Consider the following 20,255-nt stretch of genomic DNA (forward strand, 5'->3'; position numbering starts at 1 on the left):
CTAAAGTCCACCAGTGCACGCTGTCGTTTCTTTCGTCCTGTCTGAACGCAGATCCGTGTGAACACTGTGGTCTGTTCTAAAGGCAGGGCGGCTTCCTTGTGGCCAGCGAAGAGTGTAAAGCTTATTGAGCTGCGCCTGCTAGAATGTGGTCGCCATCGAACGGCGTGTGTGTGTGTGTGTGTGTGTGTGTGTGTGTGTGTGTGTGTGCGCGCGCACGCCACCTATATTGAGGAGTGTCGAGAGTGCAGTTCGGCGCGGATTTATATTTCAGTACGAGTGGGCAGACCTGCCGCAACCGGACCGAGCGGGCGACATGGGCTGCTAGAAAGCTGCCAGCCACGCAGGGCGGGAGAAATTGCCCGAGCCCTGCCTGTGTCGCCTGTCTGTGCTGCTAGCAAACGGGAGTTCTCTCGTCCACAGCACGCTACCGGAATGTCAGTCCGCGCAACGCACGGAGTTCTGAAATCCCAAGCGACAAGGTCTCGACATCCAGTGAGTCTAACCGAGCACGATGCTGTCATTGAGTTGCTTCAACGTACTGTTACCAGACGTTGCCATTCACTTCTGATATAACGTGCGACATCAAACGTGTGCCAAGAAAGTCAGAATAGAACACTGGAAATATTCAATTTTTTTGGAATGTGGGTTGTAGCGTAGTCCGAGGTATAGCTTCAGTTTGAATAAAACAGTTTGGTTGTGATATGGCGAAGCTAGCGGATGTGACGTCTCGAGAAAAATCTATAATTCTCTCTACGGTGCACTTTTCTCACACGACATCCTGAAAGCCGTGGATGAAGGCAGTCAGGCAGATGCATTTGACTCAGTAGCGCACGTACGCTTATTATCGAAAGGACAATCGTGTGGAGTAGCGAGCGAAATTTGTAACTGGGCTGAGGATTTCTTTGTGCGGAGGATACTGTATGGTATGTAGGGTGTACAGACATCGGAAGATCTAAAAGTATTAGATAGGATTCTAGAAAATGGAGTGTCAAGTGGAGAAATCGGAACATTTCCGGCATATTCTTCTGTTTGAGTTTATAGAGGCTATAGAGGTTAAAACTGACTGCAAGAAGAAACGAAACCGCACATTTTCACAGTACAGCATAGCAAAGCATTTTCTTTCTCGCAATCTGTTTACAGAAAACCTGTACACTCTTGTTTAAAGTATAAGGGGCGTGCAAAAAGAAACGAGCCGGAGGCATAATTACAGAAACCAGTACCTGTAGTGACCCTGGCTGTTGAGACACTTGTCTCACTGTGACACAAGGCGGCGAATGGCTGTCTCATGAAATTCCCGGGGCTGCGGCGTTAACCAGTTCTGCACGTACAGCTGGACGTCGTCATTCGAGGTGAATCGTTTGCCCCTATGCCGACGTTCTTCTTTGACCAAGATGGCTCCCTTCTGATTCACTTCTGCAGCACGCAGACCTTGACCACCCTTCGCCAAGCGATCAAATCAAAACGACCAACCAGTCTTACCCGTGGGGTCATTCTGCTCCACGACAATGCAAAACCTCATACGGCTAACACAGTCGCGGCACTCGTGCAGAAATTCAAATGGTAGGTTCTCGGCCACCCTACATAGAGTCCGGACCTCTCTCCTGTGATTACGCTATTTTTGGTCCCCTTAAAAAGGCTCTGAGGGGCAAGCGATTCGCCTCGGGCGGCGAATTACAACTGTACCTGCGGTACTGGTTAACATCGCATCCACGGAAATTTTAAGAGACAGCTGTTCACCGCCTTGTGTCACTGTGGGACAAGTGTCTCAACAGCCAGGGTCAATACAGGTACTGGTTTCTGTAATTATGCCTCCGGCTCATCTCTTTTTGAACGTTCTTTATAGTATTTAGCTTTTGTCTAGCTGCATATTTGTTATAGTATTGTGTAAAAATTCAAAGTTTGCTGGTCAAGAATATTTCCAGATTTTTGCTAACAATGTACTCCTGAGATACAGGGTCAGTGTCAGCCCAAATGTTTATTGTAGTCTCGTGTAAAAAATTTGAAGAAAATATGCCCGGAAGTTGTCGACATATGTGGTAACAACTTTAATCTACGAATTGTTTTTATATAGTGGTATGTACGTAGATGAGCGCACATAATTGCGAACGGACACGAAGCGACTGTCCCATCCCTTTGATCAGACTTTCTGTGAATAGTTTCTTTTCTTAAGCCAGTAAGTCTGAAGCAATTCACTCACGCTTCACTTTATACGAAATCTGAGTGATAACATCCATTTGCGGAGCTAATGTAAACGCCCGCGGACAGCAGTTTCCAAGAATTAAAAGAATACCTTGGCAGGTCAGACACATCGTTGTGTGTTATACACACTTATTCAAAACTTAATAACTACTTCGTTATCTCTTTCTTTTTGCGTGCTGTGGGGACTAGTATCAGATATGTCTAGAGGGTTGTACGGTAACCCTAGAAAGCATACTTTGTAATCTGCGGCGATATCGAGAAACATATATTAATTTCGCATGGCAGCTTGCACTTGGAAGTGTTCACGATGAATTGCGATGCTGAACATTATCTTCATGTAAGTACCATTTATAACAGAAGCAGTGTTCTATATATCAATTGACTTGGAAGGAGGCAGGTCAGTTTCCCAACATAGCTTTTAAAGCCACCCATAAGATACTGGAAGCTTTTACGCATTCGTCAAGCGTCAAACCTCTTACGAAACCAAGCGAGCGCGCTGGTCGCGCGGTGAGATAAGCCATCAGGAATCCCGGCAGCTTTACATGCTCCGTGTGTAAAGTTTTACAAAGCTTCGGCATGCGGAGAGGAATTTGGTGTCGTTCTGTTCCACACACAGTGGGTGGGCACAGCTCGGTGATGATACACCCATCTTCGTTGGCACTTGCACGCCTAGGTATTCGACGTGCTCTGCACTGCACGGCCTCAGATCTTCTGCTTCGCTTGTTGGTAGAAACATCAGTGCGCTCTGTGCAGTGTAATCTGTCTTAGAAAAACGCACTTTACCGACAAGGATTCCTTGTCAGTGAACGGATCCACGGCATCTCTCCACCACTTTTACACAAATTCTTCGGATTTTCCGTCTGTTTTAACGTAATGACAGTCGTCCCCTTCCCCATTGTGTAAATACTTTTTTTTAAAGGATTGTGTAATCGTTTTTTGGCTCAGAAAATGCCACTGTCCGTTATTAAAACTTTTTTTTTGTTTCCAGTTAACAATCATAAGATATTTCTGGTGCACCTGTTCCGTAGTACAAGCTTTATTTATAATCTGCCGAAACTGTTGTCTCGTGATGTTTTGCGTTAACTGGATGTTCTGTAGATTCTTGGTAGATTATTATACAAATTGTAAATGGAGAAACACACGACACTTGTGAGTCTAATATTCTGCAATATTTATTATTCAACTAACCCGGTTATGGTTGTCGCTCTGAATTTTGTGACAACAAAGATTTTAAACTAGTGGTAAGAGCATCGAAAGAATCTCGAAGTTGACTGTCGAAGATGACATACAATAACGTTGGACATCAGAATAAAGTGGGAAGTTTTAGTTGGCATATTTATCGAAATGGTTGAGGCGTTGGTATAGGAAAGCATAGGCAAGCTACAAGTTTGTACAAATAAAATTCAAGCAATGGGCCACAAATAATATGAATAACGGAACAAGCGTGTCATGTGGACAATACAAATAAAACATTGTACAAAGAAATTGTAATACACTTGCTAATGTGGAGAGAAAGCTGTCTATAAAATTTATGTTATTTTGGATCCAAAAATTCAAGCATTGCTGTTAAATCTGTCCTTTTTACGTTCACTAATCGATGGTCTGGTCTAGGACAATAGATTCAAAAACAAAAAATTCCGATATATAGATATAAAAAGTGTCAATATCTGCCCTCGATATATTTAAAATTGTATCGATATATCAATAAACCAACAAAAAATATCTAAGTAACGGCCTACAAAAATATCGGATGCGTATTGTAAGTATACTGCCGGTTTTAGTGCTCCATATTTGAGTACAGATTTATTATTAGCTATTCTGTACAACAGGAAGCTAGCTGCTCCTTAGAGCGAAAACCACTTTGCTAACAATGGTAACTGTTTGTGTGTGGCACAATAAAAGGTGTCCGATAGGTCCGTCGTTCAGTTTCGTCACATGTCGCATTTGTCCGGTAAATTCATGTCGATCTCCTTGGTTTTTTTTTTTTTCATCTCTGTAAACGCCAGCGACCTAGTAGTTGTAGTGTCAAAATTACGTGGTAAAGTTAAACATTGCAGTTTCTGTTGGTAGTGCCGATTATGTCAGCAGTTACCCTCACACGTCTCCGCCCATCGCAAAGACCAATCTTGTCATTTAGATATTTGTTCATTATTTTCAGCTACTGTTTTTGAAGAACGCCGATGTGATTAAATAGCACATTAGCTGTGTTAAAGATTTATTTTTAACGCAACTGGTGTGCTCAAATACACCCCCCGTTCAAATGGCTCTGAGCACTATGGGACTCAACTGCTGTGGTCATCAGTCCCCTAGAACTTAGAACTACTTAAACCTAACTAACCTAAGGACATCACACACATCCATGCCCGAGGCAGGATTCGAACCTGCGACCGTTGCAGTCGCACGGTTCCGGACTGCGCGCCTAGAACCGCGAGACCACCGCGGCCGGCTCCCCCCGTTCATTCGGATTATAATGCAAAAATATCGGCCCTCGGTATTGCTGTTTTGATATCGACATATCGAGTACATTCATATCGCTGTAGCTAACCGATGCCTCTTGAAGGAAGTATCGATATATTGATAATTTATCAGCTTCCTTAGTCTGGTCTCGACTTGTGGAAGTGGTCCCGCATCTGTAATGGCATCCAAGGAATGTCCTTCCTTGGTAATCTTGATCTCCTTCCAAGTTTACGTTTTGTGGAGTGTAAGACGTATTTTTATGGAGGGAAAATCAGCTTTTGATACCCCGATCCAAGAAAGGGTGCTAATGTCCAGAGTGTTTGTATTCAGGTATTCGTCACTTGTCCTTGCCACATCAAGGAAATCTTCGTCCTCCATGGAAATAAAATTGAAGAGTTGTGCATGCTGCGCATCTCATATTATATCCACAACTTCTTTCGGCATCATTCTCTTACACACTTCATTTCTTTTCTCAATTATGTCAAAATCTGTTACAGGACACGTAAGTGTGTCTAGACACTAGAAATTTCAAGTCAGTTATTTCGAAGAAGTTATTAGATACTATCCAGATAAGTGGCATAAGAACCATGTTTTTTTTCCTTGCTCTGTTAATCACACCAAATCTGCAGGGCTTTTTTGTGAGTAAATCCCAGTGATATAATTACTTTCAGTACATATGATGCGACTTCATTCCCACACATCCTGCAGTGCCCTCGTCCCACAAACACATGTAACTTTGCCCTGTGTCACCAATATGCAAGCCTAGATTGTAGTTCGACAACTGTCTGCTATAAAACATGTTAGAATGGCTCAGCACTGGTGGGAATATCATCTGCTGCATGTTCGTAGAAAGTTTATCGTATATTTAGTTCTTTTTACCTGTCAAAACCAACTTCTCAGGTCCCACAGCCACTTTTACTTTGTGTGTCTGTTGATTACAAGTTGCGCAGGTTTCTGAACGGGGACTGTGACATAAATGTTTCTTGAAGTGTTTTGTCAGACCTCGCCGATAGCTATTGTGGGATAGCTATCTTAAACGCGTGATACATCCTGTCGTTGTTTAAGTCCGGGTTTAAGAATAAGTTAGTAGAACTTGTGGCTTGTATAATGACTTGTAGCGATGAGAGCTAGAGTTCTTTCCTCGGAGGGTCTGCTACACGATATCCCCTGTCTTCTTTTTCTGTATGATGATGCTAAAGCGATTGCCAGAAAGTCCCTACATATTTTTAAATGTTTGTCGTAGATAAATTATAGATGAATCTGTCTCCTAAAGGGTTGAGATTTGGGGTCGTCATTTCGCGCCCGTCTCCTTTTTACTTCGGAGAGATCTGTTAACCCAAAAATAAATTTAGCTTGATTGTCCAAATTTGTTTCCAAAACTCAGGTACAGTGTTTCATGTCAAAGCAGAAACTAAACCCTTTCATCCAGCGACTTACTGGCATGGGTTCATACTCTTTCATCCGTGAAAAAACTAATTTTCTGTTTTTTTTGTGACTTAGATGCTTCGTCATGCCAATACCTCAATTGTTCTCACTATAGTCGTATATGGAACGTCAATAATCAGCATAATTACCGTTTTTGACAGCCATTTACCGACTCTTTGGATGAGCAAACGTTGTTTAGCTACCGGGGGCAATTACACAGTAAACAAACGGAAACACAAGGAAAATGCAACAACGGTCATTCAGTCAACCATTTTCGGTTAACTAGTTGTATTTGTACCTCGTCTTCCATGGTGTACATTAGACTCTCACAAACGTTCAACTGAAGTTCACGAAATGACCCGTGTGCTTTTTCCTTGTTTCCATTTGTTTGCTATACTACTTCTACAACGATCTGCGGCTCACGCACTCAGTTGCCTGGCTCCGTCTTTGAGCTCGCTGGGACAATGGTTTCCGTTTCTTTGGTTTACTGCGCCGTTGACTCTTAGTAACAGACCGTTGCTTAATGGTCTGGACGACCTGGAACGCTAGTTCCGGGCCGCAGCCGTGTTTGGAAGCGCTCTCTTTGGCATTTAAGTCAGTATGCCATAGTTGAAGCTCATCTAAGTTACGTTACAGTTAATAAAACCTCCTGTAAGGTCCGTAACAACTTTTCCCACACTTTATCAGCTCTGATGAGGGTATTCGTCACTGACGATAAAACTGCTGGCAATAAGTATAATAAATAAAACAAAAAAAACACTGAAAACTCTACTTTAAAGAAGCACTACATAATAAAAAACTGCTTAACCAAAACAAGTTTTATGACGAGACATGATCTCGACTGGGAAAATTGTCGGGTAAAATTTGGCCCTGCGTAGCTATTTTGGTATGACTGGAAAGTATTTTCCGTTTTATGTCAGCAATTTCACAGTACCGGACGCTGCTCGTCAAGCAGTTTTCGAGCTTTAATATTTCGTGAAACGGTTAACTTTCTTGTAATACTAAAAGTTACAGGGTATAAACTTCCTTGTTCTTTTTATTTGCTGAACTCTCTCTTTGCTACTTTTTTAACTGGAACGGTTAACCACTTCTTGTCCACGAAACGCTGTGACTTCCAGATTCAATACAGTTTCAAATGGGATAAAACTGAACTGTTCAAAATATGTGCCAACGCATTAATCGTGCGCTGAAGAGGAATTTCGCACTATTTCATCACATCCAACTCGTCAGTTGATTTTATGAAACTTTACTCTCAATTTGTATTGAATCAATTAATGACTGTAAAATACAAAAAATGAGGTCATTAATTTATTCAGCACGACTTTACAGAGCATGAGCAGTTAGGTTTATTGAAGTAAGAGCTAAAAGTTGACATTCGTGGTCATGAAAAAATCGGCATTTGTTCTAAAAGACACATATTGTAACTATAAACAAACGCATTTTTTGGCAGTTGCAAAATAACAAAAGAAATGTATCAATCATGCAAATTGTACCGATATTTAATTTCTGATTTCGTAAATAATCAGCATTAAAATAAAATTTTTAAATAATTTTATTGGCTGATTGGTTTGCACCTACAGCTCACATTAATGACGCTGCTTAGAATATCTTCATAACTTAGTAGTGTTGTGTGAAGCGAAGTAGTTTAGCCTGTCGCCTAACGTAGATGTATTTCCCTCTAATTTTAACTGACTGTGCGACGAATCTAGTACGACTTTTAAGGTTTTGTGAAATGTCCAACTTCTTTTCTAAAATTTTAGGAAGATGCTTGGTTTTGAAGGATGCATAAAACAAGCAATTTTTACGATTTTGCACATTATTTAATGATTCTTGGACAACATTTTCTGATATTTTTTGAAGAAATTCAGTCATTATGAAGGTCCCAATCCGAAGAGCTAACTTTGCTCTGTCCAGAGTGAGGTGCGTCCATGATGGAAGTCCTGCAGTCTTCAAATTGTGTCTGAAATTTAAAAAAAAGATCTTAAGCTGTAGGATAATAGCATTGCTTTTGAAATTTCGAGAAAATAATAAAATGATGGACGTTTGAAGCAAAGATGTAGTATTGTTTTATTTTTAAAAAAATGGTTCAAATGGCTCTGAGCACTATGGGACTAAACTGCTGCGGTCATTAGTCCCCTAGAACTTAGAACAACTTAAACCTAACTAACTTAAGGACATTACACACATCCATGCCCGAGGCAGGATTCGAACCTGCGACCGTAGCAGTCGCGCGGCTCCGGATTGAAGCGCCTAGAGCCTCTCGGCCACCGCGGCCGGCTGTTTTATTTATGTTCCTTTTTTTTAGCAATAACTAATGAAGAAGTGAAATTTAAAAAATTAGCCTGTTACTGCAATTCAGGCAAATTTTAGAAACATATGTTCATTAGTGTGCCCGCAGTCTATTCCGTCAGCATGAGATACAGTGTATTTCGGATGGTGGGGAGGGGCTTAATGATGACTGACTTTCTTAAACAATCGGAAAATGTTGTCCAAGAATTAGTGAATAATGCACAAAAGAGATTTAAGTTGATTGTTTCGTTAGTCTGTTTTTAAAAAGTGAAAATCGGTAATTTCATGGGCAGGTTGAGGAGAATGGACCTTTAATGTGTTACCAGGTTGACTGGATCAGTGTGTCTTTCTTGTGAGTGAACAATCAGCTACATTTTGCTATGTAATTATTATAGCTTTTCTCTTGTATTACTTGTGTTTTAATTGCCAATTTTACAACGTCTGACCACTTTACGCTATCTGCAAGGATATGAGATAGTGCGATTGTTCAGGCGTCTGTGACTGATGTTGAGGGAGAGTAAGTGAAATTTTGTAAGACTTAATCCTACTTGTTTTATAACATTTTAGATATTTCAACCATATTTCCTACTAATTTTTACAGGGCGCTGCTAATGTCGCCGTCTCGCCATTGCGTAACCATAAAACACACACACACACACACACACACACACACACACACACACACACACACGTTAACACAGACTTTTTATGATATTAAAATTTTTTGTGGTGCTGGCCCCTAGGCAGCTGCCTAGACACCCTGCGCACTAAGTGTAGCAGTAGTAGTAGTAGGGTAGTTGAGACTTCTGAGGAGGCACAGAGCAGTGATGGCAGCTGCGGGTGTTGCAGGCGGGACGGGCCGGCAGAACGGCGGGCCGGCGCGCACTGCCAGCCTGGGGACCGGAGGCGGGGGCGGCGGGGGCGGCGTGCGCACCCCGCCCCTCGAGCGCAAGAGCAAGCTGTCGGCGCTCGTGCGCGTCTTCAAGCCCTGGAAGTGGAAGCGCAAGAAGAAGTCCGACAAGTTCGAGGCCGCCTCTCGCTGTGAGTAACGTCACTGTCCATCATTAAGGGGGCGTTTATGTTGTAACGGATTTGTTACCTTAAGGAGCTATTTTCTGTCGCTTTCATTTGTTAACTGCATTAATGACTAATAATATACGGAAATGGCTCAAACTGACATCAGACAGCCTAAATACAGCAGCGCACACATGAATTACTGACAGATAGCCATATAGCATTTAAAAGGAAATCAAAAGAATTTCTTAATGGCAACTCCTTCTACTCATCAGATGAATTTTTGGATATAGTAAGTGGGTAATTTCCCAACCCCCCACAAAAAATTGAGTGTCATGTAATATTTTGTGTAATGTAATACCTTGTATAGACACCTTTTATTAACCTTACACGTTCCACATCATTACGAAGTGTCATGTTCATGATCTATGGTACAAGTACTAATCTAATCTAATCTACGCAAGCCTGCACTTTTGGAAATGTTATTACGTGATTTTTTCAAAAACAGATATTCTAAACACTATCTGTAATGCTAATTCTGAAAATTACTTCAATTTTGTTCAGTTTCCCTCATTTCGAGAAGCAGCAGGTTAAAACAGCGATGTCTATGATTAAAAGTTACCACCTTTATCGTGAGTTGCAGCTGACCAATGGTCGTTGCATGGTTAGAGGAGGAACAGAATATGGCAAGGTCCTCCAAAAACAATCAACGTCGAATGGAAAAAATTAACCGCGGATATAATAAAACTGTTGATGCCATCATCGAACAGCCTCTTGCCAGAATGAGTCTGAAAGAGCACCTCCGATCGGACATCTGAAAAAATCGCCTGGAAAGGAAGGACCGCATGAACGATGGCGGTAGGCGCATCCTCGCGAGCCCCATGTGCGGAACTTTATACGATCTGATGCCTCAAAGTAGTGTGGTGTTCCCTCTCAAGATCGAAGAAGGTGCGTACGAGGTGCTGTCTGCGTAGGAAAGATTGTTCTATTTCCGCCTTCGGCAGGGTCAGTTGGCGGCGATAGAACTATAGCTCCGACACCCACACTGATAGTGACTAAGTAGTTCCCACGATTTAGAACCTAAATCAGATGCTGGTTGATCATGCGTTCTAACGTGTTCCCGGATCAGGTAGCGAGAGCCACATTACGGTAACCACTGGACAACGTGTGGGCGTTCCTTGTTATCAGAAAGAGTACTCAAATCACCTCCTTCCGGGAATCTGGAAATTCCCAAGTCAACCACTTGTTATAAAAAAGGGTTAGGAGAATTTCCTTTGCGTCCTAGTTGATGGTTCAAATGGCTCTGAGCACTATGGGACTTAACATCTGAGGTTATCAGTTCCCTACACTTAGAACTACTTAAACGTAACTAACCTAAGGACTGCCCGAGGCAGGATTCGAACCTGCGACTGTAGCAGCAGCGCAGTCCGGACTGAAGCGCCTAGAACCGCTCGGCCACAGTGGCCGGCGTCCTGCTTGATTTACTGTATCATATACTGGCTTCGATCCTTTCATGGTGCTGTCGAACTTGACCCAAGGCAATGCAAATTCAATCTCTCACACAGAAAAGTTGCAGTTGTAGTCCTCAGTATTATTGGAATGGAAATTCCAATCACCAGTCTCCATTAGTAGCGGCGGAAAACTGAATCCTGGTTTTCAGTGATAGAGCTAAACTACTCTGCCATTGCCTGTGTGATGTCTCCAGATGTAGACTCCCTCAGTACAGTAGTAATAGATGCTCTCACAGATTTGCCAGATATCCTTCTTAATGCTTCTTCTCATACCTAATAATAATAATAAACACAGTAGAAAGTCATTAGGACATCCAAATTTTGTAAAACTTAGTGTTTGCATGTACAGTAGTATTTTTAGAGATACTCCACAATTATAATGAAGATATCAAAGCGGCTCCAGTTTTGGGAATACGTACAGCAATTGGAATAAACGGAACCATTATAGGATCATTTCGTTGTCTGTGTGTCGGTCCGACTGTTAAAAATGCTTTTTTCTAAGGAACGGGTAGACGTATGAAATAGAAATTTATATTATATACTGAGGTCTATGGTACCTTGGTGGCCTGTAAAATGTAAACTTCTAAGTCAATGCAGTTAAAAGATATCGCCATTTATGTTACATATTTTGATACTTGCAAGCTCACTCATCAAACCTACTTCCCGTTGACCTACACTCATAAAAAATGTGGAAGAACCAAGGTTACATAGTGAAACTAAACGAAGAAAATAATAAAATTGTTAATTTATGCTTATATCACACGAAAAACATTTCTTTTGTCATTTATTGCCCCACTTCAAACTTAAAAGTAAAACATTCTCGAAAGTTTTGGAATTTCCGCGAGCAATATCTTGCCAGTATCAATCCCATATTCCGGGGATGGATGAACTGTCTAGATACATAAAGATATTTGTACGTTATCCTCAGAGGTAAGACTTATTCATCCAAGTATCAGGGTCTCCGCGAACCCGGATAATGAATAAGCTACTACAATGACCCGAGAAACTTGTTACGGCGTCAGTGTGTGTACCTGTATTCATACTATTCTCCTGAACATCATCTGACTTTTGAGAAGGAAGACCATGTGACAATCGGAGACTGAATGGTTTCGTGTACAAAACAAGAAGCCAAGGCTCTCATAGACTTAACACTACCGTACTGCGAAACAAATTACCACCCATTCAGATGGAAAAAGTGGTAACCCAAACAAGACTGAAAATAGAGCACTGCTTCTTAGCGCATGGCTAAATGCTACAGAGAAAGAAACTAAAAGTTGTCGGTGCTTGTAGGTATTACTGTAAGTACGCCAAAATGTACCTAAATGCATTTTGTATACTGATGAGAGCGAATTCCTGTGTTTGACAGGGAATACGGCTTGAATTGTACCTAATGGCGAGGCTAGTGTGATGGAAATTTTAGTTCTGTGTAGTGTTTTATCAATGTTTCGCTGTGTTTTTTTTTTCTTTGTATCCAATTTACTCCTCCTTCGTGAATATAGATAGATTTACTCAATACTCCACAAGCCACTGTACAGTGCATGGCGGAGGGTACATCTAATCAACTTAAGCAGTTTTCTTACCTGTGCCGGCCGCAGTGGCAGAGCAGTTCTAGACGATTCAGTCCGGAACCGCGCTGCTGCTATGGCCGCAGGTTTGAGTCCTGCCTCGGACATGGATGTGTGTGATGTCCTTAGGTTAGTTAGGTTTAAGTAATTCTAAGTCTAGGGGACTGATGACCTCAGATGTTAAGAGCCCATAGTGCTTAGAGCCATTTGAACCATTTTATGGCTTGAACAATTCCGAGAAACATGTTATTTGTGTAAAGGCAAATCACCAGGCCGTCGCCGAGTGTCTGAACAGACGTGGGAACATATTTCCTGTTCCGTTCGCATAACGAGCGAGGAAAAAAGTGACTATCTAAATACCTCATTTCTCGTCCTAACCCCTCTTTACCTCTTCTAATGATCTCCACGCGAGACGTACAGTTTTCTTATGTTCCCTACGTGAGATGTACGGTGGTAACAGTATAATAGTCACACTGTCGTCTTCGAGTGCAGGTTTTAGAGAGAACTACGTCGTTTTTGTTCCAAGGATTCCAATTAACGTATCCTGTTACTTTTTCGTTTGGTCTACATCGACCCTTTACGATCCAAGCAGCGCGTGGCTTACTTCTTTCGAAGCCTGTTATCGTGCTTACTTGACAAGGACTGGAACAGTTATCTTCATTTGGTCCCAAATGCTTCTTGTATGCGATTTCCTTTACAGATGCACTACACACTGCCAGTAACCTTCCACCAAATCTGTCTTCCATTCGCCTGTCCCAGTGATTTTACAAGATCTTTCCATTTTACTTCACCTCTTAGTACCAACCCCAAGTCCGCCTCCGTAACTGCTATGCACGGGGACCGTGTTCGATTCCCGGCAACATTTATTCATTTCACTATCTTCAAATAGTCATACGATGTGACGTGCTCAAAATGTTTTTTTCTATGTATTGGCTCTCGGGAAGTGCCCATACAACCATCTAAATAGTGTAATGTCAGTTATGAGGACACGAACGTAAGGATACCACAACACCCAGTCGCCGAGTGGAGAAAATCTCCGATTCGGCCGAGAATCGAGGCAGAGCCTCTTCGAATAGCAATCCATCGCGCTGGCCGCGCATGATCAAAATGTTGATTGATAATCTTGTAAATAGGTACTACACTGTTCTTTGTTTTTGGTTACAGCTTTATCTTACATTTATCCATTTTACACGCGCTTCCGCTCAAGACACCAGGTGGAAGTCTTATTTAGCCAAGTCTCTCTGCGAGTACTTACGATCGTACATCAACGATACTTCCCATTACACAGCTGCATCGGAAGCGAAGACATTTATAGTGCTGCTGATCCTATCTGATATTTTGAATGAACTTGATTCTGGGACTTAAAAACGTTATTTCTCGGCACCTTAATATCTTTTAGAGAAATCGTCTCTGTTTTATGCAAGAAATGATAGGACGGGTGTTATTTTCTATTTACGTAATTGATCTAGTGGACGGGGTGAGCAGCAACCTGTGGCTGTTCGCTGATGGTGTTCAAGAAGGTTCAAATGGCTCTGAGCAGTATGGGACTTAACATCTTAGGTCATCAGTCCCCTAGAACTTAGAACTACTTCAACCTAACCAACCTAAGGACATCACACACATCCATGCCCGAGGCAGGATTCGAACCTGCGACCGTAGCAGTCCCGCGGTTCCGGACTGCAGCGCCTAGAACCGGCTGATGGTGTGGTGTACGTGAAGCTGTCGTAATTGAGTGACTGTAGGAGGGTACAAGATGACTTAGGCAAAATTTCTAGTCGGTGTGATGACTGTAGAAAAATATAAGTTAATGTGGGTGAGGAGAAACAATCCCCTAATATTCGAATAAAGCGCTAGCAGTGTGTTGCTTGACACAGTAACTCCGATTAAAAATCTAGGCGTAACATTGCAAAGTGATATGAAATGAAATAAGTTCGCCATGTTGGTAGTAGGGATGTAAATGGCCGACTTCTGTTTGTTGGGGTAATTTTAGGGAAGTTTGGTTCATCTGTAAAGGAGGCTCCGTGTAGAACGGTAGTGCGACCTATTCTTGAGTACTGCTCGAGTGTTTGAGATCCGCGCCAGGTCGGATTAAAGGAAGGCATCGAAGCAATTCAGAGGCGGGATGCTAGATTTGTTACCGGTAGATTCCGTCAGAACACATATAGGCTATTACGGAGATGCTTCGGGAAGTTAAATGGGAATTCCTGTTGGGAAGGTGACGCTGTTTTCGAGAAACGCTACTGAGAAAATTTACAGAACCGGCGTTTGGAGCTGGTTACAGAACGATTCTATTGCCACTTACGTCTATTTCAGGTATTGACCACGAAGATAAAGTGAGATCAGATAAGGGAGACTAGGGCTCCAGCGGACACATACAGACACTCGTTTCTTCGCGTCTGTATTTGCGAGTAGAACAGGAAATGAAATGACTAGCAGTGGTGCAGGGTCACTCCGTCACACACAGTGCGATGGATGTTGATGTAGAACGCAGAAGAAAAAGTTGCTGAGGGGCCAGAAACAACGACGCAACTAAAGTTTCTGAGTTTCGATGAACGCCTTGTGGGTATGTGAGAGCGTCATACCCGTGTCCCACCTGTTACTGTAGGTTACCTTTCGTTGCAGTGAATTACGTCTACTACTTCTTCAGTGTTAGCAACAGCTCTTTGTTTACCACTGCCGTTGCCTCGCCCGCATTTCCACGCGATAAGGTCGCCATAAACCTTGTCTTTCTGTTAGCTGGAGGGAGTCATGGGAAGAGATAGCAGTTGTGTATTATTGTTGGTAATTTATTTTTGCTTTGTTTCCCGGTATCAGCGAATAAGATGAAAGATGAAGGCCTCACTTGGGTTTGCTTTCGCGATTCCCGGCGACGATGCCGTAGATACTGCCGCTGACAGTGGCTTTTCATGATAAACTGTTGGTAACTTGAAATGTGTTGTCGACCGTTGGCTGTACTCTGTTGATTTTCTTCGAGGAAGTATTTCAGTAGAAAGTGATGAATACTGCTTGATTCGCGCGTAGACTTAGTGTTAATGTCACTTCCGAGGCATCGGCTGTTTATCTGACGTGTACCGCCGAGTCTTCATTCTAGTTATAGTTTACTACCAGTGTTTTAGATATGGCTGAATTTCGACGCTGCCCGCATCTCGTGGTCGTGCGGTAGCGTTCTCGCTTCCCACGCCCGGGTTCCCGGGTTCGATTCCCGGCGGGGTCAGGGATTTTCTCTGCCTCGTGATGGCTGGGTGTTGTGTGATGTCCTTAGGTTAGTTAAGTTTAAGTAGTTCTAAGTTCTAGGGGACTGATGACCATAGATGTTAAGTCCCATAGTGCTCAGAGCCAATAAAAGCCGAATCTCGACACTAAGATGCATTCTATTGTTCTGCAAATACTAGTTTTTGATGTTACTTTAGTTGTCTTCAAATGATTAAAATTCGACAGTGCGATTGCAAATAGGCATTCAGATGAGCTGACGTAATTGTTCATTAAATGGACTCTTAATCTCACTTTTATGTTTGGGGCTTTATTTTTATCTAGGTAGATTCCCTAACTGTTCCAATAACTATGAATCAGACTGCGTGTACTTCACTATGCTAGCACGTAGCATTTCCTTCTGATAGGTCACACATCAATGGAGGAAACAGAAGCTCTCAGAGAGATGAAGTAGAATTTTCGCAAAGTTTTAGGAGTCTTCAAAATGATGTCGCTTTTGTACAAGTTATGATGTAGGCATTGCAACTGATCCGGACGTGTTCTCTGTCTTCTCCAGCAATATCAGACATATCCATTACGCATCAGAAGCCATCATGAAGAGTCACCTGCACCTATCATCAGTTCGCTTTCGTCTGCGGTAAACCACGCTTCTGCGGAGTTTCGCGTTTCTTATTCGTATCCAGGTCTTATCTACCGCCGATCACAGATTACCTTATTACTCCATTTTTTGATCAATGCCGAGCTTACCGATAATGTCTGGTGGTTAGCTAGGGGAGAGAGTGAGCGTTATCTCTCAGGCTTTCGCGCCGTGATTGATTGATTGATGGTATGCTTCCGTGTGCTCACTAGAGGTGTTGTCTCCATTTTATGAACAGTATTCCAACGATCGACCCGATATTTAACATACACCCAAGAATGTATCAGAAAATCTAGGTAGATTTTCGAATTGTTTTAACAAGATTGTGAAAGAAAAAGTGCTTTTTTAATGAACTGCTCTCATCTCAAAATTTCTAATCTTGTATGTAGTAGCACTAACAGTAATTCCAGAACTAGTTGGCACTTTCAACAACACAGGGAGAGGTGAGGCCGAATCATAACACGGCAATAGTCTATAAACATAACGAAATCTGTACCATGAGCGTGTTTTTACGCAGGAAATAATCAGGTTCCTGCATTGTTTTATGAAATTCGACATCTTGTACCCTTTGATCCATTTACTGAAATAAAATTCAGATTTCTGACAGTTTTTCTCTTAAAAATTTGTTATTTTGTTTCATTATATTCTTTGAAAGAATAAAGAAAAATAGTGAACAGTAAACTGTACATTACAGAATATTGAAATTCCGTATAAAAAAGGCTTCACTATCTTTTTTATAACGAACGAGGGTGCTGCTGAATTTTGTGTTCACAACGCTCACTGCATTGACAAAAGACCTCATTACCATCACCAGCTGCGCTGATGAAGTGACAGCCGATGGGAGAGCTCAGGACTAGTCTAAATTTTCTCTCGTAGTTGCATTCTGTGGCGGGTCGTAGCTGTTTCGTCCGCAGTTGGGGCCCTGGAGCGTGTCCGTACTGATTGGTGACGAGCAGGGTATCCAGTGGTTCTCTGCCTGCATCAGAAATGTGCTCAGTATTGCTCGGTGCCCCTTTTACCCTTTTACTTCGCAATTCTTAATTTATTACGAAGATAATTCCAAAACTAATGAACATTGTGATGTGCGGAGCCGCGCAATTCTCCTCCCACCCCAGTCGCCGTATCATGTTAGTAGTGTAACAAGGTTCCTGAATGGGGAAAAAAACTATAAAAATACTATCATGAATTACAGACTGATAACGGAAGTTTTTGGAAATGCGGTGAACGAAGCTTCAGCTTCATGTTCAGATGGTGGACAAATGAATATTTATGATGAAGAGTGATCAAGCCGACCTTTAGTTATGACAGACGAAATCAAATCAATGATTGAGGAAAAAAATTCAACAGGATAGACGTTTTCCTATTGATGACCTTATCTTGTGTTCCCCGAAGTTTCATGATCAGCTCCTCATCAAACCGTTAGTGGTGATTTGGACTACAGAAAAGCCTGGTTGGTTCATCGACTTTTGACAGCGGAACATAAAAACAAAGAATGGGAGCTGCACTGCCCTTTGTCACTCTGTACGGGGATGGCGAAGAGTTGTTGGGCCATATTGTTACTGGTTTCGAGGCCTACATTTCGCATAAAAGCCCAGAAACAAAGTGCGAGTCAATGGAATGGCATACCTCGGATGTCCGACAAAACAAAAACAAAAGTCAGTCTAATTCTGAGCGCCAATAAAGCTACGGCCACAGTGTGTTGGGATGGAAAGGACGTACTAGTTATCGACTATACGTCTAGAGGATAGGCCATAAATGCAGCGCCCTATTGTCAGACCCTTCATGTATTACGCCGCGCCTTTCAAAACAAACGGCGTGATTTGTTGCCCATCAAAGCATTGTGCTTCTTCACGCAAATGTAAACAAAATTTAGAGAGATAGGTAGTGCATTTCATTATAACAATAGAAACCAAAAACTATACAAATGACTTTTGATTCGTTTGGAAAGTTTCTACAGTGTATAGACACACGTGCTCGAGAAGCCAACTGAAAAGCTAGATTCCCTAGCCTATGTCACATGCAGCAACTTCAGTGACATGAACTGTAGAAAATATACGTAATGAAGAATTTTGTAATCGCATTTTTAAATTATAAGTAGCGACTTCGCACGGTTAGTACAACCTGCGGCCGAGCGATTTGCCTGGCGTAGCGGTAATTTTGTTTACGGCGTTCTGCGTAGAGTGATGATTAAAACTCAGAGAACAGCGTTAGACAAGCGAATATCATCACTTTGATATAAATTAAACGGTTCAAGTAGTCCACGTCGTTTGCTCCCGAATTGCGGCGCCTAAAGGGGTGAGCGGACTGCCCAGCCTCAGCCCGCTAACAGATGAACATCAACTTTGTCCACTTCAAAGTAATCTCCCTCTGATATAATACACATGTGCCAGCGCTTTTACCAATCTTGGGAGCATTTCTGAAACTCGCTTTTCGTTGTGGTGTTCAGCTCCTTCAGTGATTCTGTTTTTATCTTCTCAGTGGTGGCAAAACGACGTCTTTCGATAGCTCTCTTCAGCGTCGGGAATTTAAACGTCTCGCGGGGGTCATGTCCAGCGACTACGGTGACTGAGGCAACATACTGTTGACTAAAATCAGAACAAGCCTTGATGTGTGAGCAGGAGCATTATTGTTATTCAGTTCCCACGAGTGGTTTTGCCACAATTCCGTTCGTTTTCTTCGGATTTTTTCATGAAAATGGCTCATAACTTCCGGGTAGTATTCCTTACTGACTGTACGACCATAAGGCAGGAACTCATTTGGATGCACTATCCCACTGTAATCGAAGATAAGTCAGGAGAACCTTCACATGTGATCGAACTTGTAGAATTTTGTTTCTGTCTTGGCTCTTCACACATTCTCCTTTTGAACTGTTTGACCTTGCTTTCGACGTCATACGTGCACATCCATGTTTCGTGACCTGATATAACCTTCTTTAGAAGTTCTGGGTCGGTCGACTCCATTCACCAATTCCTGAGTGACGTGTACGCGACATTATTTGTGGCCGAAATTCAACGATTTCGGAACAGAATTTTCTGCTACACACTTCATGCCCAAAACATCCACAAAAAAAAAAAAAAATGAATTGGTATAAGCCAAAGGATATACCGATACCATCGGCAACCTCTTTGATGGCGAACCGGCTATTTTTCAGGACCATTTTCTCAACGTCTTCTCAGTCCTCTTTGAAACGTTTATACAACTCATAAACTGTTGCCGCAGTCAATATTTCGAATAAGGTGGTGCATTTTATTCCAGTTTTCAAGCAACATTTAATGCAAATTCTTTGATCCGCCTTTGATTCACCGAGCGCTCGTAATTGCATATAACCTTTTCGACAATCAAGAATAAACTAAATATTGAAAACTTTTGGTCCGCAGCTCGTGGTGGTGCGGTAGCGTTCTCGCTTCCCGTGTCCGGGTTCCCAGGTTCGATTCCCGGCAGGGTCTTGGATTTTCTCTGCCTCGTGATGACTGGGTGTTGTGTGATGTCCTTAGGTTGGTTAGGTTTAAGTAGTTCTAAGTTCTAGGGGACTGATGACCATAGATGCTAAGTCCCATAGTGCTCAGAGCCATTTGAACCTTTTTTTTGTAAACTTTTGAAAATGCAAATATACATCAGGAACATGTGTACTGACAACATAATTCTTTTTTTATTTAATCGGATGCATAAATCCCGTGAAATTAAAAAAAATCCCGTTACCTTTCAATCGCACCTGGTACTGACAAAAAAAGGTGGCGGGGGACTTATTAATCATAGTTGAGCCAGTTTTCACCAAATATTTATAAATTATGCACAAGAACCTTCCTCGCTAATTAATGTATCTAGCAATTACAATGTCATCAAAATCGTGAGATTTGAATGCATATATAGGGAGGAAAAAGCGGCGGGGGATGCATATAGAAGGAGAATATATATTCTGGTAATAATAATTTGAGAATATATATTCTG

The 20,255-nt window shown here is 42.1% G+C and overlaps 1 protein-coding gene across 5 annotated transcripts in view; it reads left to right on the forward strand.

The window, feature by feature from the left end:
- Nucleotides 1–20,255, forward strand: part of LOC126360357 (phosphatase and actin regulator 2) — a 717,887-nt gene that overhangs the window by 286,813 nt on the left and 410,819 nt on the right. For all 5 annotated transcript variants that reach the window (XM_050007705.1, XM_050007703.1, XM_050007704.1 and 2 more), the window contains exon 2: nt 9,220–9,411. In XM_050007705.1, coding sequence (XP_049863662.1) covers nt 9,220–9,411 — 192 coding nt within the window. The remainder of the gene's footprint in view (nt 1–9,219; nt 9,412–20,255) is intronic.

The sequence above is a fragment of the Schistocerca gregaria genome, chromosome 1 (assembly GCF_023897955.1).
Source record: "Schistocerca gregaria isolate iqSchGreg1 chromosome 1, iqSchGreg1.2, whole genome shotgun sequence".
Lineage (NCBI taxonomy): Eukaryota > Metazoa > Arthropoda > Insecta > Orthoptera > Acrididae > Schistocerca > Schistocerca gregaria.